This window comes from Opisthocomus hoazin, chromosome 16, assembly GCF_030867145.1.
Source record: "Opisthocomus hoazin isolate bOpiHoa1 chromosome 16, bOpiHoa1.hap1, whole genome shotgun sequence".
NCBI classification, from domain to species: Eukaryota; Metazoa; Chordata; class Aves; order Opisthocomiformes; family Opisthocomidae; genus Opisthocomus; species Opisthocomus hoazin.
In genome coordinates this window covers 21,793,067-21,814,265 of record NC_134429.1, presented here as the reverse complement: position 1 = coordinate 21,814,265, position 21,199 = coordinate 21,793,067, and the positions used below count along the sequence as shown (strand labels likewise).

The 21,199-nt window shown below is 48.4% G+C and overlaps 1 protein-coding gene across 6 annotated transcripts in view; it reads right to left on the bottom strand.

Annotated features, from left to right (window-relative positions):
- CAMTA1 (calmodulin binding transcription activator 1) overlaps nt 1–21,199 on the bottom strand; it is a 310,966-nt gene that overhangs the window by 132,200 nt on the left and 157,567 nt on the right. For all 6 annotated transcript variants that reach the window (XM_075437588.1, XM_075437589.1, XM_075437593.1 and 3 more), the window contains one exon: nt 2,766–2,837. In XM_075437588.1, coding sequence (XP_075293703.1) covers nt 2,766–2,837 — 72 coding nt within the window. The remainder of the gene's footprint in view (nt 1–2,765; nt 2,838–21,199) is intronic.

The following is a 21,199-nucleotide window of genomic DNA, read 5'->3' as shown; positions in this document are numbered from 1 at the left end:
GACGCACAAAATACCTTCTGCCTCTCTCCTGGTCTCACTCGCCCAAAATTCACCGTGGAGCTGAACGGAAACGTTGCGCAGACACTAGAAAAGCATCATTGGTTCTTGGCCAGCTCTTTTCTCTCCAGCTGCATAACCTTGAGCGCATGATTGAAGGATGCCCCTTTATGCCTGGGAGATACTGACATGAATGACAGACCCCAATTCCTCCCACAGCGAGGGCACCACGAGTCCTTGTTTCTGAACACCAGTATACTACACCCACAGCAAGAGGTCCTGCATCACGTTTTATAAATAGGCTCCTAAGAAACGTACTTCCTGTCCACTCACCTCAATCCAAAGCAATTATCAGAGCAAAGAAGATGCCTAAACATCAACACACCCCCTCCAAACGTGGACAAACCAGATGTCAGGGTACAGGTAAGAAGATCCTATGGTGCTGTAATGCTACTCATTAGATATCAGCTTGCTAACTGCCACAAGAGCCAAGTCCAGAAATACTTCTAGGTAGCACGCAACAAAAATAAAAAGAAATACGAAGCTTGCGATTAAAGATAAGAGGGGGGACCTACCAGGGGAGGACGTCTAGGGGGACAAGCACAGGCTGGCCAGCCCGCAATGGAGCACGATCTGGGGACTGCCCATGGTCAGGGAGCACTTGGGCTATGCAAGCATCACTCAGGCTGCTGGGTAACACGTCGAAACCAGGGGAAATTTCCTGATGCAAAGATGGGCAAAGCTAGAAAATACTCTCTTAAAGCTAATGGAAAAAGCTTTGCGGTTTGGGAGCGAACCTCCCTAAAGGTCACAGCCCAATTTTAGGTTGGAGCTCTGTAGTTTGATTGTGTGTCATCTGTTCCTCTTGGGATCTGATAGGAAGGACTCCGCTTCTGCCCTGAATTTCTTCGGAAAGACGAGCCGGCCTTAACATTTTCAGTTTATGTGGAAGCACTTCATAAGCTGAGCTGCTCATCAGGGATGCTGGAAACCTTCCAGCGCCTGCAGTGACTGTGCCTGGGCTAGGGGCTGCTGCTGACACGGGGGACCTGTGCCAGCGTTCAACCCTACGCAGCGCCGGTACCTCCCCGAGCTCCCAGGGCAGTGGATGGAGAATGCTTCCACCAGGCCCCAGCCCGAACTCCTGTTCCTGCGTAGGCAAGAGCAGAGGAACCAAGTGGCATGCTATTCTGCCTGCCTGGGTCCTCTCTGCCTTCAGAGGGACACCTGGGACAGACACTGCTCAGGAAGCACCACCATGCCGTGCTGGCAGTTATTCAGAGAGGATTCAGAGCTTCCTTTGAATCCTCATGTCACACCATCCATCATGGGCACCAGCAGAGATAGATGCTGAACAACCACGCCAGCAGCTGTCTTGCCGCCCCGGGCAAACCGGACTGTAAGTTTAGAGGTTTTGCTCAGTTCAGCGCACTGAACCGTGAATATTTAATGGCTTTTTGAGGTGCACCTATACCCCGCTCCCCCTCTTCTCGCTTCTTGCTGCATCCAACCGCGGATGCAGGTCAGGACCTCAAGCGGCTGCGGGGAAAAGCACTAAACATCTGCAGCATCAACGTGGTCATGCTGCATTTTCAGTGGAGCCACAGCTTTCCTCCGTGGAGGTTAAATCCTGCTCCCACTGTGTTTTCCCCTTTACTTACATGTGGCATTTATATGCAGAGGATGGAAACAGAGCTGACACACATAAACACCACAGAGGACACTGACATTTTGTGCACATTCCCTTTGATCGCGCCCATGGTGTGGGCACCGTCCTCTGTGGGTTGTGCCGCATCTTTCAGGCAGCAGGGACAGCGGCAGCATCTTCTTTTTTAATATGGACGCACAATTGCAAAACCGAGGGGAAAAAGGGATTATGTTCCATTTGCTTCTTGAAACAGATGTCGCTTTCCTCAGACCTGTTTGTTTTCAGGACTGTGGGGGCTTAATCTTTAAAACAATAATATTATTATAGTATGTGTCAAATGCTGTTTTCTAACAAAAGAAAATAAATGGCTTCCACTTTGTAAGCAAGGGTAACCAGTCAATAATATAAACGGCTCCACAAACGCAGGGTTAGCATCTCAGTCCAGCAAACGCCCACCCCGGGCAAACTCCCGCACGTGAACCTGAGCACACCGACCGCAGCCCAAGGAGCACTGGGGGGATCAGACCATTGCCCAAACCCTGCAGAAATACAAGGAAAACTCCACTTGAGTCCTCCAGGGGCTTGACTGTGCCCACAACAGCCATCAGAAAAATCACTGAATGACCTCAAAAATCTCCCTCGAGAGCAACCTCCCCACCAGAGGAAAGCAGATCCACCGCAAGGCCGGCCACAAGGCTCACCCCAAATTCAAACAGAGTCACAGGGCTGGCTTCTCTCCCATGCCGTCGTGTGCCAGTACAGCAGTCAGCTTCCTGAGCTACTGTGCCTGCCTCGCTTCAGAACAGGAAAACACAACTGAAAACCTGAAAGTCCTCAGAGAGGGAAAATCCAACTAAAAACCTTAAAAAAGTCTCACTTGAGCTGACTCTCTGTTTAGGGAACATTTGAGCCAGCATCATCTCTATATTTGCTAGAGAAAGTTATCACACCTCTGAACAGAGACATACAACTAAGAAAATCTCCACCACCTTCAGACAAACGAACAAAATCCCCCCAAGCAATGGAGCACGGGACCGCCAACCTCCCCGGCAGAAGTCAAACACGGTCGTAGGGACTCCGTGGGATCACCCCCTGAGAGAGGAACTTGTTGCCATCCTACCTGCAGAAGCCAGTAGCACCTTCTGTGAAACGTGGGGATGATGGAGGAGTGGACGTAGCAGCCGTACAAGCACTAGGGACAAAAGAAGAGAGAAAGCAGAGACAGGTTAGCAAAGGAAACCATCACCCAGGGAGGCAGTGACGGGGACAGCAGTGGCAGCACGCTACCTGCTACAGAGGATGCCATTTCTGAGGTCAGCCCAGGGCTGTAACACACAACACCAGAGTACAGCATCCCCAAATTTTGTTTTAAATGTCGTACAGGTTACAGAATCACTCTGCTAACAGCCCTGGCGCGTGGTGTTCACCTGTGGCTCGGCCAGAGCGGAGGAGCCCCGACGGTGCTCTGCATCCTGACACGGGACACTGACGAGGGTTTGGTTACCTGCATTTTGATCCTTGCTTGAACATATTTTTTTTTTTTAAAAACACAACACAAACATCTCTTTTCCATGGTTTATCACCTGGGTACATAAACTGAAAATTTAGGATTTGTAAAGTGAAAAAATTGCTGTCAGCTATGTTATACAGCAAAATGCCAAAATACATTTGCTGCTTCTTCTTCTTCCTAAATGAACTCTGCTTCTCTGATTAACTGAAATCAGTAAGGCGAAGGAATCAAAATCAAATTTCCAGTATGTTAAAACTTTTCAACACAGCTGTTGGTTGGAAGCTAAACCAGCGCAAACCAAATACACAAAACTGTTTTTAATTTAAAAGATCCCGGTACAATTCCTGTCCACAAGATTTGTTTATTATTAAGAAAGCAATATTATTTTCTGACTCTGATGACTTTTAATATAGTGCACATGGGGGATGGGTGTGCGTGTAATGATATATTCTACCATACTGAAGGTGATTATTTTTCCTTAAATGCGAGATTGCAACGGCACAGCAATCTGCTCACAGCTTTCTTCAGATATTTCCCCTGGAAGATCGTGAGCTGTGTGTATTTTAGGCACACCAATATTCTGCCATTACAGAAGGAAATAAAAAATCCAACTGCAGGGGATTTTTAAGGGGAATTTCTTTTTTTGTTTAACTCCAGCGACTGCATCAATTATGACGACTCTCATGATTAGCGTGCTCTTCTCTTCACCCGCTGGCAGCCCTGTCTGCACCCTACCGGGCGTCCTCACCAGGCTGGGATACAGGAACTGTCACCAAGCATCCTCCCAGCAGCGGTGACCACAGGACGGGACGGCCCTGGCTTCAGCCACGCTTCAAGCCGTGTTAGTGGGACCTAAGTGGATGGGTACTGGAAAAAACTTATCACTAAATCACCACCTCTGTTGTCTCGAATAACCTGTTTCTGCAGATTCGGCTGCCACGGCATCCGTAGCGGCGCGAAGGCTGATGTGTGGCATCAAGGCTTTGCCGGCGCTGGTGGGGCTGCCCCGTGCGCGTGCCCCGGTGACGCCGTTATCCCACCCACGCACGAGCCCACGCTGGGACACGGCTACGTCTACGCTGTCCCCCAGCGCAGGACAGCGGCGTTTGCACGAACACAGAGGGGCCAGTAAATCCCCATTTATAATCCTTCTGTCTGGAGGGCACCTCACAAACACTCTGCAAGCAGCAAGCTTGCCAGCCCCGACATCGTTAGCGTGCCCTGTAACGGGCGAGCATGGAGGTGCGTCGTTAAACACGCACACTCATCGGCGAGCACGCGGGGAGGCTGGCAGCAGCGTCTCCTCCCAGAGATCACCACTCACAAGGTCAGCCTGAATTAGAAAGGATTTAAGCACTGCTGGCTGCTATCACCAAGTTATTTTTAAAATACAAATGACAAAGATTAATAATGTTTTTAAATGTGTCAAGGGTACATTCCACACACAGAAAAAGCAGGGACGAAAAACAGAGGGGAAAAAAAACTTGCAGAAAATAATCCAAAGAAAAGCTTAACATTTAAATCCCACCACTCAGCCTGGGGAAAAGCAGACGGCGTTTGTTCAAGATAATCCCTGACAGCGACTCCTGGCTGCACGGCACTGGGGACTGCATTAAAAGGTCTTTAACATTTGGCTCGGCTGACTCAGAGCTGGTCCCCCCGCTCCAGAAAGCGGCTTGGTAGGTGCAGCATCTTCCAGTCCGACCAGCTCCCCAGTGAGGATGGGAAAGCTGGTCTGGAGCACGGTGCTGAAGGAGCCTTCGCAACCGCAAGGAACACCCATAGTGCCTCATGCAATATACATCAATATGTATCAGTATATACCAGCACACCCCCACTTGCTCTACAGCGAAGTCAGTCAAAGCTTCACCATGATTAAAACAAAAATAATGACAAGCACTAATGCTGAGCTCCTTGTAGCTGGCTGCATTTAGTTGGTAGGAAAGCTGCTCTCTATCTCCAGATGTCTCGCATGTAATTCTGAAGGTGTCAATAATGAATTACATAAAAGCATTCCACCTCGATGAAACTGGCTTTCAGTATTTCAGCAGATCATTAACAAAACCCTAACGGTTCACAGAATTTACAAAGCATCCAGAATATAGAAATGATTTTTTAAAATTTTTCTTTTCTTTTCCCCCACCATGTGGCACGACATGGGAATCTCGTTCTGGACTGACGTTTTGGGGCTCGTGTTCTAACTCGGGTAGCTGGGATGAAGACAACCCACATGTAAGAACCCCCCTTAAGAAGTGGGGAGTTCTTCTTCACGGTCACCGTGCATTCGCACCGAGAGGTAACATGGCTGCGGAGAAATGCACTGCAGTGGGAAAAACCGTGGAAACCCAGTGTCTGGAGTAAAGACAAGATGAGTGATGGCAGCAATAAAAACTACATTAATTTTTGGATAAAAAGGTATAAAAATGCTTGAGATATAAATAGAAACCTTAGAAATCTGAGCCTTATTGTTTTGGAGGATGTTCAAGGTTAATGAGTTAAGCGCTGTTAGACAACATAAAATGTAAAGCTTGTTAGCCCAGTACGTGTGGGTTTACAGCGAGAGGGAGCAGAGAGGCAATTTCCCTGCGCTCGGCCCCGCTGATCCAGCTCTGACGCAGAGCAGCGACGAACCCCTCTGCCGCGCGCCCGGTCGCAGAGGGCAGCTCCACACACCGCTGCCGCTCATCAGGAGAGCACGGTGACCTCCCCGGCTGGCCTTCGGGGCCAGGGAGCCAACGCACACTTCATGCCGCCAGCTAAAACAGTCTTTACAATGAGTTCTTGCTCAAAACAGGCAAAAGGGGTTTCATTAGCTGGGCTTTCTTTTTTTTTTTTTTGTTATCGGGGAGGTAAAAAACACAGAGGCCTGTGTGTCTGTGGCTATGTTAATGCCAGGCTGGGCGCTCAGCCAATGCAGTAAGTGAGATCGAATTCCTGAAACCAGCTTTAATCAGCAGATTTTTAAGGTTAGAATGACTCTCTCCTCTGGAAGGCTTGCCAAGGTTAATTCTGTCCTGAGCAGGCTGAATTAATGGGCTGGACAGGGGAGAACGTTTCTTTTTCATGATTCTCTTTTAAGTTTACAAAATCTCCAAGAAAAAAGAAATGGCATTTCTGAGCCATCTGCGGAGAAACGCCGCTTCAGCAGCTTACGATTCCCGGTGTGAGCACAGAGGCTGCAGCGCGAGCGGCGTCACCTCCACGGGAGCCACGTGGCATGGCGTGGCGTCAACGCGACCTCCACGGGAGCCATGTGGCGTGGCGCGGCGTCACCTCCACGGGAGCCATGTGGCGTGGCGCAGCGTCACCTCCACGGGAGCCATGTGGCGTGGCGCAGCGTCACCTCCACGTGGCGTGGCGTGGTGTCGGCGTGTCCCCGGGTGAAGCCCCGCGCGGCACCAGCCATGGGACGTGGGGCCAGCCCAGGGCATCGGATGGGGATGCCCATGGCGGCGGCGGCGGCGTGATCCGGCGCTGCAGCATCGGCCCCGCAGTCGCGCCATTTGTCCCTGCGCGTGACGCCCCGAGCCCGACGGCACGCAGGGCGCAGATCTGCCCCAAGGTGCTGCAGTGGTGGGGGGTGGGGGGTCCCTCTCTGCACCGAGCAACCAGCCGAGAGCAACGGCCCACGCAGCTGCCCCGAAGGCGAAATCCGCACCTGCCCCAGGAGCTGCGGCCGCCAGCGCCTTGCGCGCAGCCCCCGCGCTGCTCCAGAGCCAGGCCCCGCCAGCCCCGCTGCGTCCCGCACCGTCCGACAGCCAGCGGGCACTGCGGCCAGACGGGCCTTCGCTGGGCAGCGCCGCGCCATCACGGCTGCCTACCCGCCACTGACACGCAGTCCACATCCTGCATCATCAAACTTCTGAAAACTGGACGGGGGGGATAGGAATCAAAGTATTAGCGGATTTTTTTTATCCTGAGCTCCTTAAAGTGATTGTAGCTTATTTAAAGGTAATACAATAATGCTGAGGTGTTCTTCCTTAATAAGAACACCTTGGGAATGCAAATAGGAAGGAAAGAGAATCAAAAATTCAAGATGGGGTCGGACAAGCTTTGAAATTCTTCTCCCCGGTGAGTTACACTAGTGGATATTTAAAAAAAAAACCTGCCTAGATTTTGTTCAGATTTTCACACTGAATTCCCAATTCCCTTAATAAGAAGCTAAATCAATCTTTAGAGAACAAACCACATAAGACCTGTGGCTCTAAATTATTGAAATATACTCAAGCAATGTTATGGTGTAAGGCTTCAACTTCCAGCAGCCTGCAGGGATCACAAGCAGGATCCGACCAGGTTATCTGGACAGAGGGCTCAGGGGAGCCGGGGCAGGCCAGGCTCCTCGCTGGGCACCCGGGGTCTGCACTCCCGCCTCGGTGCCTCTCCCCGAGTGGCAACCCTGAGCGCCAGCCATCAGCGACCTCCCCTCCTCCCCAGGAACAGCTCTGCTGGCGTCCCTCGCTCCCTGCCAGACAGTTTTTCAGATGCTCCTTGTTTCTTCTGGAGAGGAAAGAAGAGAGGGAGGAATGAACTTGCTGGGAAAGGGCGCGCGTTCCCTATGCGAGCCCTAACAGCTCAGGATTTGCACTGAAATCCCTAAACAAACAGTCATCTCAAACACCATGCCCCAAATAATGGAGTCTGACTACCAGACAAGTGAAATACAAACCTTGGGTTTAAAAAAAAAAGAAAGAAAACAAGGGCATGAAATCAACAAAACAGGGGATGTGAAATTCCTCATTAAAAGGCTCCTGAATCAAGCAAACGCACCTGCAGAAGAAAAGGCCACTGCCTGCAGCCACCTGAGGCGTGGCCAGAGCTTGAAGCCCACACAGAAATGGTCACCAAGGATGCCAAGGAGCCCAAGGTGAGGGAAGACCCCAGGCACGACAGCGGCCCGGATGCGGCTCCAGCACGTGGTGGCTTCTGCCGAGTCTTGTGACAGCACGGTGGGCAAAGGCAAGCACATCTCTGCAAGCTGGTCTGGGTGCTGACTGCCCTAAAACTGAATATAACACTTCCATGGCCCACAGTAGGACGTCAAAACCCCATGTAGGAACGTAACACCAGTGTTTAACCAGCCAGGGACGGGGACAACAGCCGCTCCAATGGCTGTGACACCGGTAGCGTGGGAGGATGGCAAGCCACTGTCGCCGCTCTCAGCTCTCGTGGTGGGTTGAGCAGCACGCACTCAAGTCTAGCAGCTAATCAACCCCCCCCATTACACCTCCGTACCGCACAGGATCTCCTCCTGTAATTACACCGACGAACTCAGAGCTTCTCCACCGATTTCCATCAGGGAACAGCACACTGCTGGCAGCAGCAGCAGCACTGCTACTGTGGATCAAACCTCCCGGGAAAGGCAAATGAGGTGTTAGCTTCATCCTCCTCATCGTGCTGATGACAGGGTACAGCTCTCCTAAATCAGAGGCTGTATCTGAGCCCCATCAAGCTCTGCCGGTACCCCCAGCCTGCCCCTTCCCTGCGCAGCCACGCGCCGCACCAGGACAGGCACAACACAGCGACGGCAGCTGTGCAATAGCATGCAGGCTGCATCTGGTGCAGATTTGTCAGACACAGAAGGGAAAATGGAAAAGCAGCTTGTGAGCTCTCATCTCGGCATCCTTCAATGCAGTAGCCTGTGTTTCAGAGGTGCCAGTCAAAAAACAACAATACAACCTGCTCTCCCAAATCTATCGCAGACATTTCCATCATCTGTCTTTCACTGTTATCCCATGCGTTCCACCAATTTTTTCATATCCCAGGAGAGACACTATCCAATCTTCACGAAACTGATTTCTCTGAATTTCACACAAATCACAACCAGAGAAATTTGTTAGCTGTTTGTAGTAATACATTGGGTTTACATGTAGGAGTGATTTCCCATCTGCATCTGTAACAAGCACCCACAAAATTCTCTGCCGATGTTCTCTGACAGGGCAGAGCATGGTGGGAAAAACAAGGCAACTGAAAACCCCGAGTCTCTAACATGAGCTGCCTCTTGGCCACCAAATTAGCAAGCATCAGGAAAACCCTCACATTTTACGTGTGTCACCTCTCTTTTCAAACAGACCTGAAGCAAGAGCCCTCCGAGATTGGGTTATCTTGCAGCAGATGGTCCTTCCTTCAGGACAGGGATGCTACAGCCACGGACACGTTCCAAATCCATTTAAACATCAGATTAGGCTCACCCCTGTCAGCCACAGGAGCTGGGAGACAGCAGCAGCTCCCGCCTGCTCCATTAATCAAAATTCAGCGAGAAAAGCCAACGTGCTGCTATAAAACCCCCTGACTCAATGCCAACACTACGCACGGGGAACCCAGTGCCATCAGTCTTGGTTCTCCTCCCCTGGCAGCGAGATGTGGCTGGGGAGGGGGGAGCGATGATGGGGCTTGGCCAGGCGAGTGGAGAAGCAGGTTTTTGACTACTCTCACAGGGCAAAGTGATGCACAGGGACAGCGTGTTGACTGGGACATGGCAAGAAACTGACCTCAACGATTCTCCGTACAGACCGGCCCTAGTTCAGCCTTTTAAAACAGGGAGGTGTAACTGCAGCTGAACCCTGCAGCACCAAGGAATCGCCCGGGGGGGCAGGCAGGCTGCACCCGCAGGTCTTGTTTTGATCTAAAAAGGGAAAAACGTGTCATAACAGAGAGGCATCCAAAACTTCCTGTTACTGCAGCAAATCTTCAACTAAAAAACTGCTAAGTGCGTTTTCTCACTCCTGATCTCAGCGAAAGACAGACATTAGACAGGATTGGATTTTCCTCTAATGCTTATAGATAGCAACTTTGATTCAGCAAAGCACAAAAAATGTGCTCAGATCTCAGCGCTGGACTGATCTGTGCTGCTGGCAAGGTTTGCCTTCTATTGATGTCAACAAAACTTAAGCAATGGCTTATCGTTTGCTGGTTTGGGCAAGGATTCCCTATGCACTGACAGTAGATCACAAAAATACCTTAAAATTTCTACATGTCTGCAAAATCCCGGAGAATCTGACCCTTCACTGTTTGGGTACGGCTGGCACGGCCGCAGCATCACAGTGCACCTCTCTGCAGCACCGGGGCACCGGCTGCCGCTCAGGCATTCAGCCTGCTGCAAGAATTTTGGTTTTTATCCTGTTGGCTCTTTTTCTGATGCTTTTCAAACCTCCTGATACCCTTGATGTCACCAGCAGTTTTACCTAGATAACAGCTTCTGGACTGAGCCCAGGGATCTCGTTTTGATGGCAAATCAAGGGAGGAGAGGTTATTGCAGCTTCAAAATGTAGAGCCAAGCTCTATCTGTTGCAGGACCTCGTCACTTCTGGTAGCTTTTGTTACCAAATACTGCTCGGTTTACTTCAAGACTTGCTAAAAAACAATTTTTGAAATGTTCAATATTTAATGAAATATTTAAATGTTTAATGGGTTCTTTTTCAAACCCTGTTTTCCCTCTGTGGAGTTCTGAAGTCACTGCAAGGATTGCGGGTTTTAAGTTTCTTACTGTTAGAAATTGTTCTTCTAAAGACATTGGCTAATTGGCAGAAATCTGCGTATACGAGTATCAATCTTTGGTGTTCCAAATTCTAAAACCCAAATTTTATGCCTGCAACCCTATGCTGTATGCCTGCCAGAGATCTCTCCACCCTCCCAGTCTGACCCTCCGCACACACTATGGCTTTTCACCTGAAGACTTCACACTTGGATCCCTGTGAACGACCCCTGTCTTTGGCACACTTCGCTGCGTCTTCCTTACAGGCAGGAAGGAGAGCAGTCCCTGGAAGGTGATGTATTTTAGCAATCTTCCCTTGATTTTTCCAGTGAGCGCTATTTCCTTTAGGGCTAGTCTTTAGACTCTCTATATATTATGTTGATGCATGAACGAGAGATATGCTAAACTGTGCTACCTGTTTGATACTGAAGGACGTCGACATTTCCTCTTTTAACACGTACGTGTTTTTTTTTCCCTAGTCCAAAAAACCCAGGTCTGGGAATCTGGCATGCTGCTGCGGTTCACTGTGCAGGCAGCACAGGGAGATGTGCCATGTTGGAGAGGAAGAGGACGGGAGCTCGGCGGTTCTGCCTCGGCAGAAGCTCCCGCTGGGCTTCCACCTTCCCCGTTCAGATGCTAACAGAGCACAGCCGCTCTCCTCGGAGGACGGGGCTCGGTGAAGCCCCGCGCACAACCTCGCACAGATACTCAAAGCCTATTGCACTGCCAGGCACCATGGTACTCTTTCCACCGGACTTGCCACAAAGGAAAAGGTACACAGAAATGTTACAGGGCTGTCACACAGTGGGTTAAATTATTGTAATAATAAACAAGTCAGTAACAGTGCTTTCCAGCCTGCCCAAACCTCTCTCTTCTACACCTGGTCTTTATGCTGGCAGCCTGTGTTTTCAGTAAGAGCATTTACTGGTACTGTCCACTGGCACTTACCCATTGATCTCCTACCTGCAGCTCAACAGCAAATTAAAGTCCAAGGTCAGGCCTTTCTGCAGGCTGTGCACGTCCCGGGTAAGACCCTGCCTCTCTCCGTCGGAGGAAGCCTGGCCATGGACCCGGCTGCTGACCCGTTCGCCATTCCTGGGGCGGCCAGGCAGGCGCAGGCAGCATCAACACAAAGAAATCCACCTTTCCGCGGCAGCAAGAAGCATGTTGGCTTCCTGACCTTCCACCGCAGACTAAAACAACACCACAGCACGCTGCACACCAGCTATCAAACTCTTAATTTTTTATACTGGTAATTCTTTTAATAAGAATTCTTTAAATATTTATGGAAAGAAATGCATAAGGCCAGTTCTACAAGAAGTGGTAGCTTTAATGTCAGCACGCTCTGCAGCGATCCTGCCCGCTGCTCTGCGCTCACTCGAGAAACACGAGAGACGACTCGCAGAGCCACCCCATCCCTGGGCGCGGAAACTCCCACCCGGCTGCTCCCGGTGGGAATTCTGCCGTTGGCAGCAACATGGCGAGGGTTTCAAAATCTTTCCTAAATCGCCTAAACCATGTCCTGCACTAAGCCATGGGATGAAAAGCACAAGACGCTGTTTCTCCAAAAAGTGAACATTAGACAGTGTCTCTACAAGTGCAAAATTTGATATGAATTTTCTGTTATTTGTGATGCTGTCAACTGCAAGACGATTCAACAGGAACTGCCCACGCTAGCCTGCTCCTTTGTTCCTCAAACTGATACTAGCCACACACTTTCAAGTGGGTTATTCTTGAGTTTTGACTAAAACTAACCCCATAAAATCTTTCATGAATTACACAATAAAAAATCCACAGCCTGGTTCTGCTGTAGGATCATCGGTATGCAGCCCTGCACACCCACCTGCAGTAGCTGCCTGTTCATAAATGCGTATTTCTTTATTAATATGGGGATACTTTAATCTCAGTCTAATTTTACCTTTAGGGAAGCTATATCCTGAGACAGCCAGGAGGTAAAACCCTCCAGATGCAGCAGTGTAATTTGTATTCAAAGCAGCAGGTCTATCTTTCAACATGTTTATCTCCCCTATCTGCCAACTCTTATTTATAATCCCATTCAGATTAATGAATGACAGTAGTTCTCATCACAAGGAATTTGATTAATCAATTTAAGTGCTTAATCACCCTGGCCTGGGTGAGAACCGTATGGGAGGGGTGCTGCCTGGATAGGGACAAAGTTGTGAGACATAGGAGGAAACCGTTACAGCTTTCCGTTGGGAACAATTCAAGTAGGGAGCGTGCACAGGATCCTCGACGGGATTAGAAGCTCGCCAGGAGCTGAAGGTATCCTTAGGGCCAGCGGTCACAGCCCATTAGTCATGAAATATCCTTTTCAAACCACCTCCTAACCGGACACAAAAGGCTTCACAGAGTCCACCTAATTCCCTGCTACCCCCACATCGCTCACCACCAAACCCCAAAACCGCAAATCATATAAAAACCCCATGGGGATGACTGTGTTAATGCAGCCGGGCATCCTGGAGCCACTGCACTGCTCCGAATCAGTAGATAACCCAGACGGGCACCCTGCTCCAAATCGGCTCCTGCTCATCGCCTTCCTGTACCACAAAGACCCTATGGCTTGGTGACCACCAGCTTGAATATTCTAGAATAATCTCCAGGGTTTTCTGGAGACCTGGGAGGTGTTTCCGCAAGAGCAAGACTGAATACAAATCACTGATTTCTAAGCGGATGATCTAGGAGAGAAGCCATGCAGTGTGAACACTGCTCTGAAGCTACTCTTGTGGATGCTCTGAATGACATGATAAACCAAAAACTTTTATAAAAACCCTGAAACTCAGGAATAACGTCATCTTCTCTTCTATGAAAGAGAAGTTTACAGAGAAGTACTACTCTGAGCTGGCAGATAAGATATATCTGAACTTTATGACAAAGGAGCAGGCATTCATCATGAACTGGCTCTCGATGGTAAGGTAACAGGCATCTTGCAAATACACCAGTCAGTACTGCTTCACAACAGCAACAGCTGTCCTGCTGCCAAGCCTCGTCTCGTGGCCACTCACTGGAAATTGAGATCAGAGTCTCCTGATCACACTCCTCAGGAGGCGAAGCCCAGCTCTATTAAATCTTTGCATGAGTGATCTGACGACAAACAGGGAATTGCTGCAAACAAAAGCTACAAGGGACCAAAGGAGCATGGAGGGGCATGGAGCCCGGGCAGGGTCATCATGCAGAGGGAACAGGATATTTTGGGAAGATGAACTCTCTTCAAAGAAAACAAGCATCTGTGTAACCATTTCCCCAAGATGGGGGAATGTTTCCTGGAGGGTGACAAGGACTCAGGAAAGGATTACACAGCCACAGCTCGTACACCGCTTCACGCAACGACCGTGCAGTGCGAGGACCGACAATCTGGTTCTTGGACGCGTACTCGAGGGATGCTGAAGAGATAAAGGAAACCAGACATAAAAAGGAACAAACAGATTTGGTGTCCGCAGCTGAAAGGCTGGATGTGGCATAAAGAGAGGACCAGAAAAAAGGTATTCCCATGGCAGAGCTGGAGCATAGCCTATTTTGTTTATTTTAAAAAACATTAGACAAAAAGTTCACAGTAACCAAACACCTTTACGGAAAACATTCATGGGGAGACAAAAGTTGGCTACTTAGTGACTAACCTAGGAGAGAAAGACAAATAAATGAATGCTTAGAAAACAAAGCCAAACAGCTTTAAATTGAAACTAAACGACCCATTTGAAACAGCAAAGGTTCCTTACTAGAACAAATTCTGGGAGAGGCGGATGGCCTCACCTCCGCCTCCCGCTCTCTCCTGTGCCCACCCCCGCCTCCCGGAGACGTGTGCTAGAGACAAACACAGCGAGGCTGAGACACAGGTACCAAGTACACACGTACCATCGTGTACGCGGCATGCGTGAGGTCAGCCTCCACACTACCAACAGTCCTGTGCTCTTATCATCCCACGGCGGCATGGGAACATCTGGTAGGATTTTTGGGGAGCTGCAGCAGTAGGTCAGGGTCAGAGCCCCTGCGCCATCGGGACAACCGCCTTGGTGCAGCCAGCCCGAGCCGTCCAGGGCACCAACAGCCCGTACCAGTGATGCCAGGGTACAAGCCTCACTGATGGACCCAGCTGCACACGCCGCACGCTCTAAGCAACCTCTGCACCGCTGGGCGTGCAGGATACAGAGATTAGCACCGGGCAAGATTTCCAACCTCTACCTCGACCACCTCACCCCAGAGGGACCTGGGGACAGATGTCCCATTTGGACCTGGCTACAAACAGGGTGGCATGAGCTCTACAGATGGATGGTCTTAACAATGCCTTGTTGAATACGGAACTGAGTTTGCAAGCAATTATTAAGAGCAGATCTGGGTGACATAAGCTTAATGTGAAACCCAGACTCCCATATTCTCAGGTAAGGGAAAAGCATCCCAGCGACCCCGACATCAGCGCAGGACTAATAAGAGCAAAAGCGGTACGAAAGGCTGCTGTGGCTCCACGAGACGGTTTTCTAACCCAACACTGTCTTGGCAGTGACTCAAGCAGGATACATAAAACTGACAGGACAGAGACATTACCCGGGTGCCCACACATCATCTAGACTCCAGCAGCTTGTGCAACTGCACGTCTCCCCAGGTATGAGGTTTCGTGACTGTCACCACAAGGTTAGAAGAATTGTGAGCTGGAAAATCATGGAGCATATTAACGTCAGACTGAAATATGACCACAATACACAGAAGTATTTTATATTTATTCTCTTTTAGAAATGTTATAAAGACAATATAATGAGAATGTTGCAAACAAGTCAAGTGTTTTCCTCCTAATCTGGCAATAAAAATATGTCAAAGAAATGCCTAAAACTCTAACAGGAGAACAAAAAATAATGGGTTAGGCTATGACAGGATTTAGCTGCGATTTTACTCAAATGTTTTAATCATGTCTACTACAACATAAATGGAAAATCAGATACAAACCTGTACAAACCATTAATGTCGGTGTTGGTCGTCTCAGCTGTTAGAGGGACTGAGACCAAACAGACCTGGCGGGGGTTAATGAAGATAGGCAGAGGTCTAAATACTTTATATCCGAGAAAGTGTTGCACAGAAAAAGGATGATTGAGCTGGTCTTAGCGGAGACTCGACTGAAGTAGCAAATACACAACTATAAAAAGATTTAGAAAGCAATTAGTCATTCTATTTTAACATCTGCTGTAAGAAAAGAACAAAGAGTTTCCGGATTAAATTAATGTCTGATAAACTTAAAATCAACAAAGAGGAAATACTCTTTTTTTCAGGGAATAGCCAGGCTTCTGAAGTCAGCACCATGGAAAAGGGGGAGTCTGACGTTAGAGACAGATTGCAAAGGGCTGAATAATTTAACAGCTTGGAGCACAGCAGAGCTATGACAAAAGCCGGGGTAAGCGGCATCGACAAGGAGAGCATCAATGCCCCTGCCTGGCCTCGGCTCTGGATGCTAACCCTGGGTTCCTGCCGGGATGCTCTCGGCTGCACTCTGTTCAACAGGGACGCTGGGTGAGCGCAGGGGAAGGGAATCCCACGGGACACCCCACAGGGAGCCAGAAGGGCGAAAAGGGAATACCGGGTCTGCGGAACAGAGACCAGGACGGGCTCGGGGTGAGAATGTCCCATACCCACTAACTGCCACAAAACCACCAGCACCTTCTCCAGCCCAGCTGCCTTTACCACGGCCATCACACAGGCAGGTTGCACAGAAGTTAGAAAAGTTTTTATTACCTGGCTGAATCTCTTTTGTGGGAAAAAAAAGACACCATTACAGCATCGGGAAACTAGACAAAATCTGACAGCGCCCTGGGGAAATGTAGGCTGAGCCAGTATTTTTTGCACACTTGTGAAAGAAAAAAGCCGCATCTGCTAATGACCACAGTAGGGTGCAGGGCACAGGGGTCCAATGCATTCGCTGTCTTTCAGATTTGGCTAAATAAGGACAAGTCTAACAAATGCAACTTCCAGGAAATATATAAATATCTAAAAGAACTTTTGGGAGCTATTAGTTATACACACAGTTTTATCTTGGAATTTTGTGCTGGAATGCACCAGAAGCCTTAGCTGAAATCTTTTTTTGGCATCCTCTTCTGTGCAAAATTAGCCCCGAGTTATCTGCAGACATACTACCCTGTGCCTACAAATTGACGCATTCAGCTGGTTTGCGAGATACACAGTTTCTTGGTCCTGTCCTCTTTATACTGCTTGCTTACATTTAAGAGCAGAAGCCACCGAGGTCAGCAATTCAATGATCAACACGCAGTCTTCCCTGTCTGGTCACCTCAAGTTCTTTGCAAAGGTGGCATAACTCGCATTAGACTGTCACAAACACTGAGCGGGAAAAGAGCATGGCTGGGCCAGGGCTATCTGTATTCCATCAGGGGAGCTTCAGAAGCTGAGATTCCCATCCCCATTTCAGGAAGTCATGCCAGGTGTTCAGCAGCTCCTGAATTCGGAAAATTGAATGTAAGTGCATGGAAAACTTGAAAGGACCTGACCTTCAAACCTCCTTCCAACGAATCCCTTAATTAAAAAGCATTTACACAACCTAAAACAAATTATTGTGTACGCCAATACTAAATCTTCCCATTCCAATTTAAAATCCTTAGAGCTTCACTATCGCTCACAAGCAATGGCAGGAGCTACAGTAAGCAAGCATTTAAGAACGTCTTTCTGGACAAGCTGTTGTAGAAATACTAAGTTTATATTGCTTGCAGCCAACTTATAAATATTTCACTCCTGTCCCAAAAACCCAGACAGCAAAGCATTAATTTCTCAAGATTAGTGTGCCTAAATTTACTGAAGCTCACCACCAGCAAATAGCTGGGTTTTTTTGACATTCAATAAGCAGAAAAACAGTCAACATTTTACTTGTATTAATTTTTTATCAGAGAATGGAAAGCCCACTTTCATGACAGATAATGAAAGTTGGAAGAGGTCTGCTATGGCAAGATGCACAAGACCAATGTATCCTCTGTATGAACAATGGCTGAATTTCAGAGATCTTCCTCGTGTCTTCCCGAGGTGACACTATCCCCAAGATTTTGCAAATTACTGCTCTGCCTTCTGAAGAGCTCTTCAGGACTATTTAACAGTTATGACACTTGGATTGCTGAAGAAGGGAAATACAACTCCAAACACAAAAGCAAATATCTTCCACATGCCCTGAGACATTGTGGAGAATACAAGTAAAACTTGCAAGCTAAGAGCAAATTTTCTTCTCGTCTGTAAAATAACAGTAATTTCTATCACTGGCATTCAAAGCATAGATGTCTAAAGAGCATTGTCTACACGTTGCCAACAAAAAGTTTATCTGCATCCTTTCAGGAGGAATGGGACTTCAGGGCGGGGGCATCTTGGACCTCAGGTCTGGACTGTCCCCTTCCTCCTGCCCTTTGGGCTGCTCAGCTGAGGGGCAGAAAAAGGATGGTGCTGCACTGCAAGAGCTGTCCCTACGCTCTTCTGCATGGACTAGTCTCCTCGAAGAGACACTCAGAGAGTCCTGCCATGTCTTGCCCACCTAGCACCAGCTCCTGTGTGGTCCCCAGCCCTCTGACTCCACCGTGCCAGCACCGTGGGTGAGGATGCTCCCACGCTTCCCCGACTGCTCGGCTACAACAGCAACGACCCGATACCCACAGCAACGGCGCATCGATTGAGTACGGAATCTGCAATGTCTCCCATACACAAACGTGACATAAAGAGATTTAATTTTGCTTTAACTAACTTGTCACTAGCATCCAATTATAGAACTGGTGGGCTTTGCTGATTAATTATGGATTAACTAGATGCAAGCCTTCACACAAATTAATCTTGTAAACTCTGCTCACACAGATGGGATCTTACACACCTCCCTCCAACCTTTTGTACTTTTTAACTAAGAAGCTGAAAATGCTAACAAATAGCATCCATCGAATCTGCAGGTTATTTAGCAGGTAATGAGGGCTGCAAAGTCCCTGCTGCCCACACTTTCCACGCGACGAGGTCACCCAGACCTTGCTGCTCGCAGGGTGACGGCAGCAGCAGGGCACTGCCCCAGCTCTCCCGGCTGCTCGGCCCCGCCGGGGATGGCACACAGCGAAGCAGACCCAGGCAACTGCAGGGCACTGACAGATCAAAGTCAAGCGAGTGATTAGCTGGCAGTTTCAACAGTTTTGCTTCTAAAGTGCTTTCGGCGTTATTTTCTCCATAAAAGCAAGACAGTGCTGATGAGATATTTGACAAAACAGAATGCTGAATCATTTTTACTACACCACCTCTTCTCATGCAGAGGGAATCTTCCATCCTCTCCATCACCGCCAATTAAAACATTCAAAACACTTCCAGACTGACAGTGATTTGAAAAGGCCACAAGACTTCATAAAATAAACTTCTACGCTTTATGCCATTAGGACTGTTCTTTTCATCCCCCCAGAGTATTTTACTGTGTATGGCAGATCAGCATTTTTCTCAACCCAATCCGTTTTTTTCCTTGAATGCAAGTAAAAATTATGGCTTTGTGAATGTAAACAGAAAAGAGATTTTTCCTCTGGAGGAGCAGCCCGACCGGTGTGCTGCACTGCTGCTCCCAGTCCCGTCCCCCCAGCTCCCGCAGAGAAGGTGCTCCAGAAAACCTCTGTCCTTCTTCAGGCGTGGACACAGCTGGCCCAGGAACAGAACTGCTGGAGAACAGCCTTTCCACGTTATTCCTGTTCTTTCCACTTCCAGCATGACAAATAGCTTAGCTCTTACAAGAGTAGCTCCGAGGTCCTCACTTCCCCATCCGTAACGGCTGACTTTCCTGTTTCAGAGGGCTGCTTTTCATCCTCAGCTCCCCGAAGGCGAGACGCACCACGGCATCAAGGATGCCATCTGAGCAAGAACTGAAATGTTACTTGAACATGAAATTACTTACTATGTCAGCTTTTCTCAGGACTGAAATGGTGAAACGCTGTCCCTTGAGAGGAGTCCCCTCTTACAAACCAGCGTCCGTACAGAGAAACTTCAAACACTTTCTCAATTTTTCACTGGCTAAATATAGCTCAAAAGAAGATCAATACTTTCAGACGTAATTCACAGCATCGAGACACTCCTGGTGTCATACAGATTACAGAACGATTCACAGCGACACGCGTAAATTTAAACATTGTTTGTTTCATTTTTGTAAACAGAAGGTTTTCAGCAATTGGGAGAAGAGGCACGAATACGTGCTCATATGCTTGTTCACTGCCAAGATAAAATGCTTCACTGAGACTGACTGAGTCTTACTTAAGCTGGCTATAGCACAAAATTGAAAACCAATATTTTCTCAGTCACTGAAACCACCTCACGTTCAAGATTCAAGGAAAAGCATAAGAAAACACAGAAAATTCTGGGTTGCTCGTTTCCCCAAACCTCATGTTAACACCGCAAAAAGTGTCATTAAAAACGAGTCCCCTGAGTGGACAGAAATCTGCTCCCTCAGCCGTCCAATTCATCATTTTTATCCAATACATTGCCGGTAGGTTTACAAATCACAAGGAATTTACCGAGTGTGCTTTCATAAGTAAAAGTGGACAATAAATCACCATCACCATGCTGAAGCCACTCACGTAACGCACTGTTTAGTTTTCATGCCAAATTTCATTATTGGTAACTGCAAAAAACCCCAAAAACAAACAAAAACAAAACCAACCAAAAAAGCCCTGTCTGAGCACTCTTCAAAAATAATAATACAGTCTTAAGGATGGATATTAATTCCTTTATTCACTCATTCTTCCTTCTCTAATCCCAGGCTGAACCTGAAGGGGCAAGAACACAGCCCCCACAAAGCCCGGACTGCACTTTGCTTCAAAGAGCTTTTAAAAAGAAATGGGTTTATTTGCATTAAGCGTAAGGGTCTGAAGGACAGGGACATTCCCTCAAACTCCTGCCACTGCTGTGCAGTTGTCGCTGCACCTCCTCAAACTTTTGATAAATCCTCCTCTGAAACTGCAATTAACACCTTTCGCAGGTCGCCCCACAAGATTAATTTTCCGAGCACAGATTAATGAAAATGCATACAGAAGTGTTTAGAAAATATTTTCCCTATTAATCTCCATCAGCAGCAGATTACCAGCAGGGTGGCTAATGAAGACGTCGTATCGTTCAGGTGAAAGCAGACGGGGAGGAGGACGGGGACGCCATCCCGGGCGCCGTCAGCGGTGCCTCGACGGGGACGGCTCTGTCACCGTCACATCCCAGGGCACTACTTTGCCCGAGATTTATTTGGGTTTAGAGCCACGCACGAGAACAGTGAAACTTTTAGGGTGAAGAATCACAGTGTGAAACCACAGCCCCTGCAAGAGCCCACTGCATATTTAATGTTGATTTAGAGGACATAACACTACGAAACATTCCTTTATTAGGAAACAAGTGGCATCACTCCTTAGAAACTCACCCTTTGCTTCTTTGGCGGTTTTTTTTGTGTTTTGTTTTGTTTTTATTCAAGCAAACACTAAAGATAAATGAACCAGGGCCTGAGCGTTGCCCACGCCGTGCACTGGTTCGCTCCTCACAGCAGGGAGCGGCCGACAGGGACTGCCGCCTGCCTCAGACCCCTGGAGCCGACCGG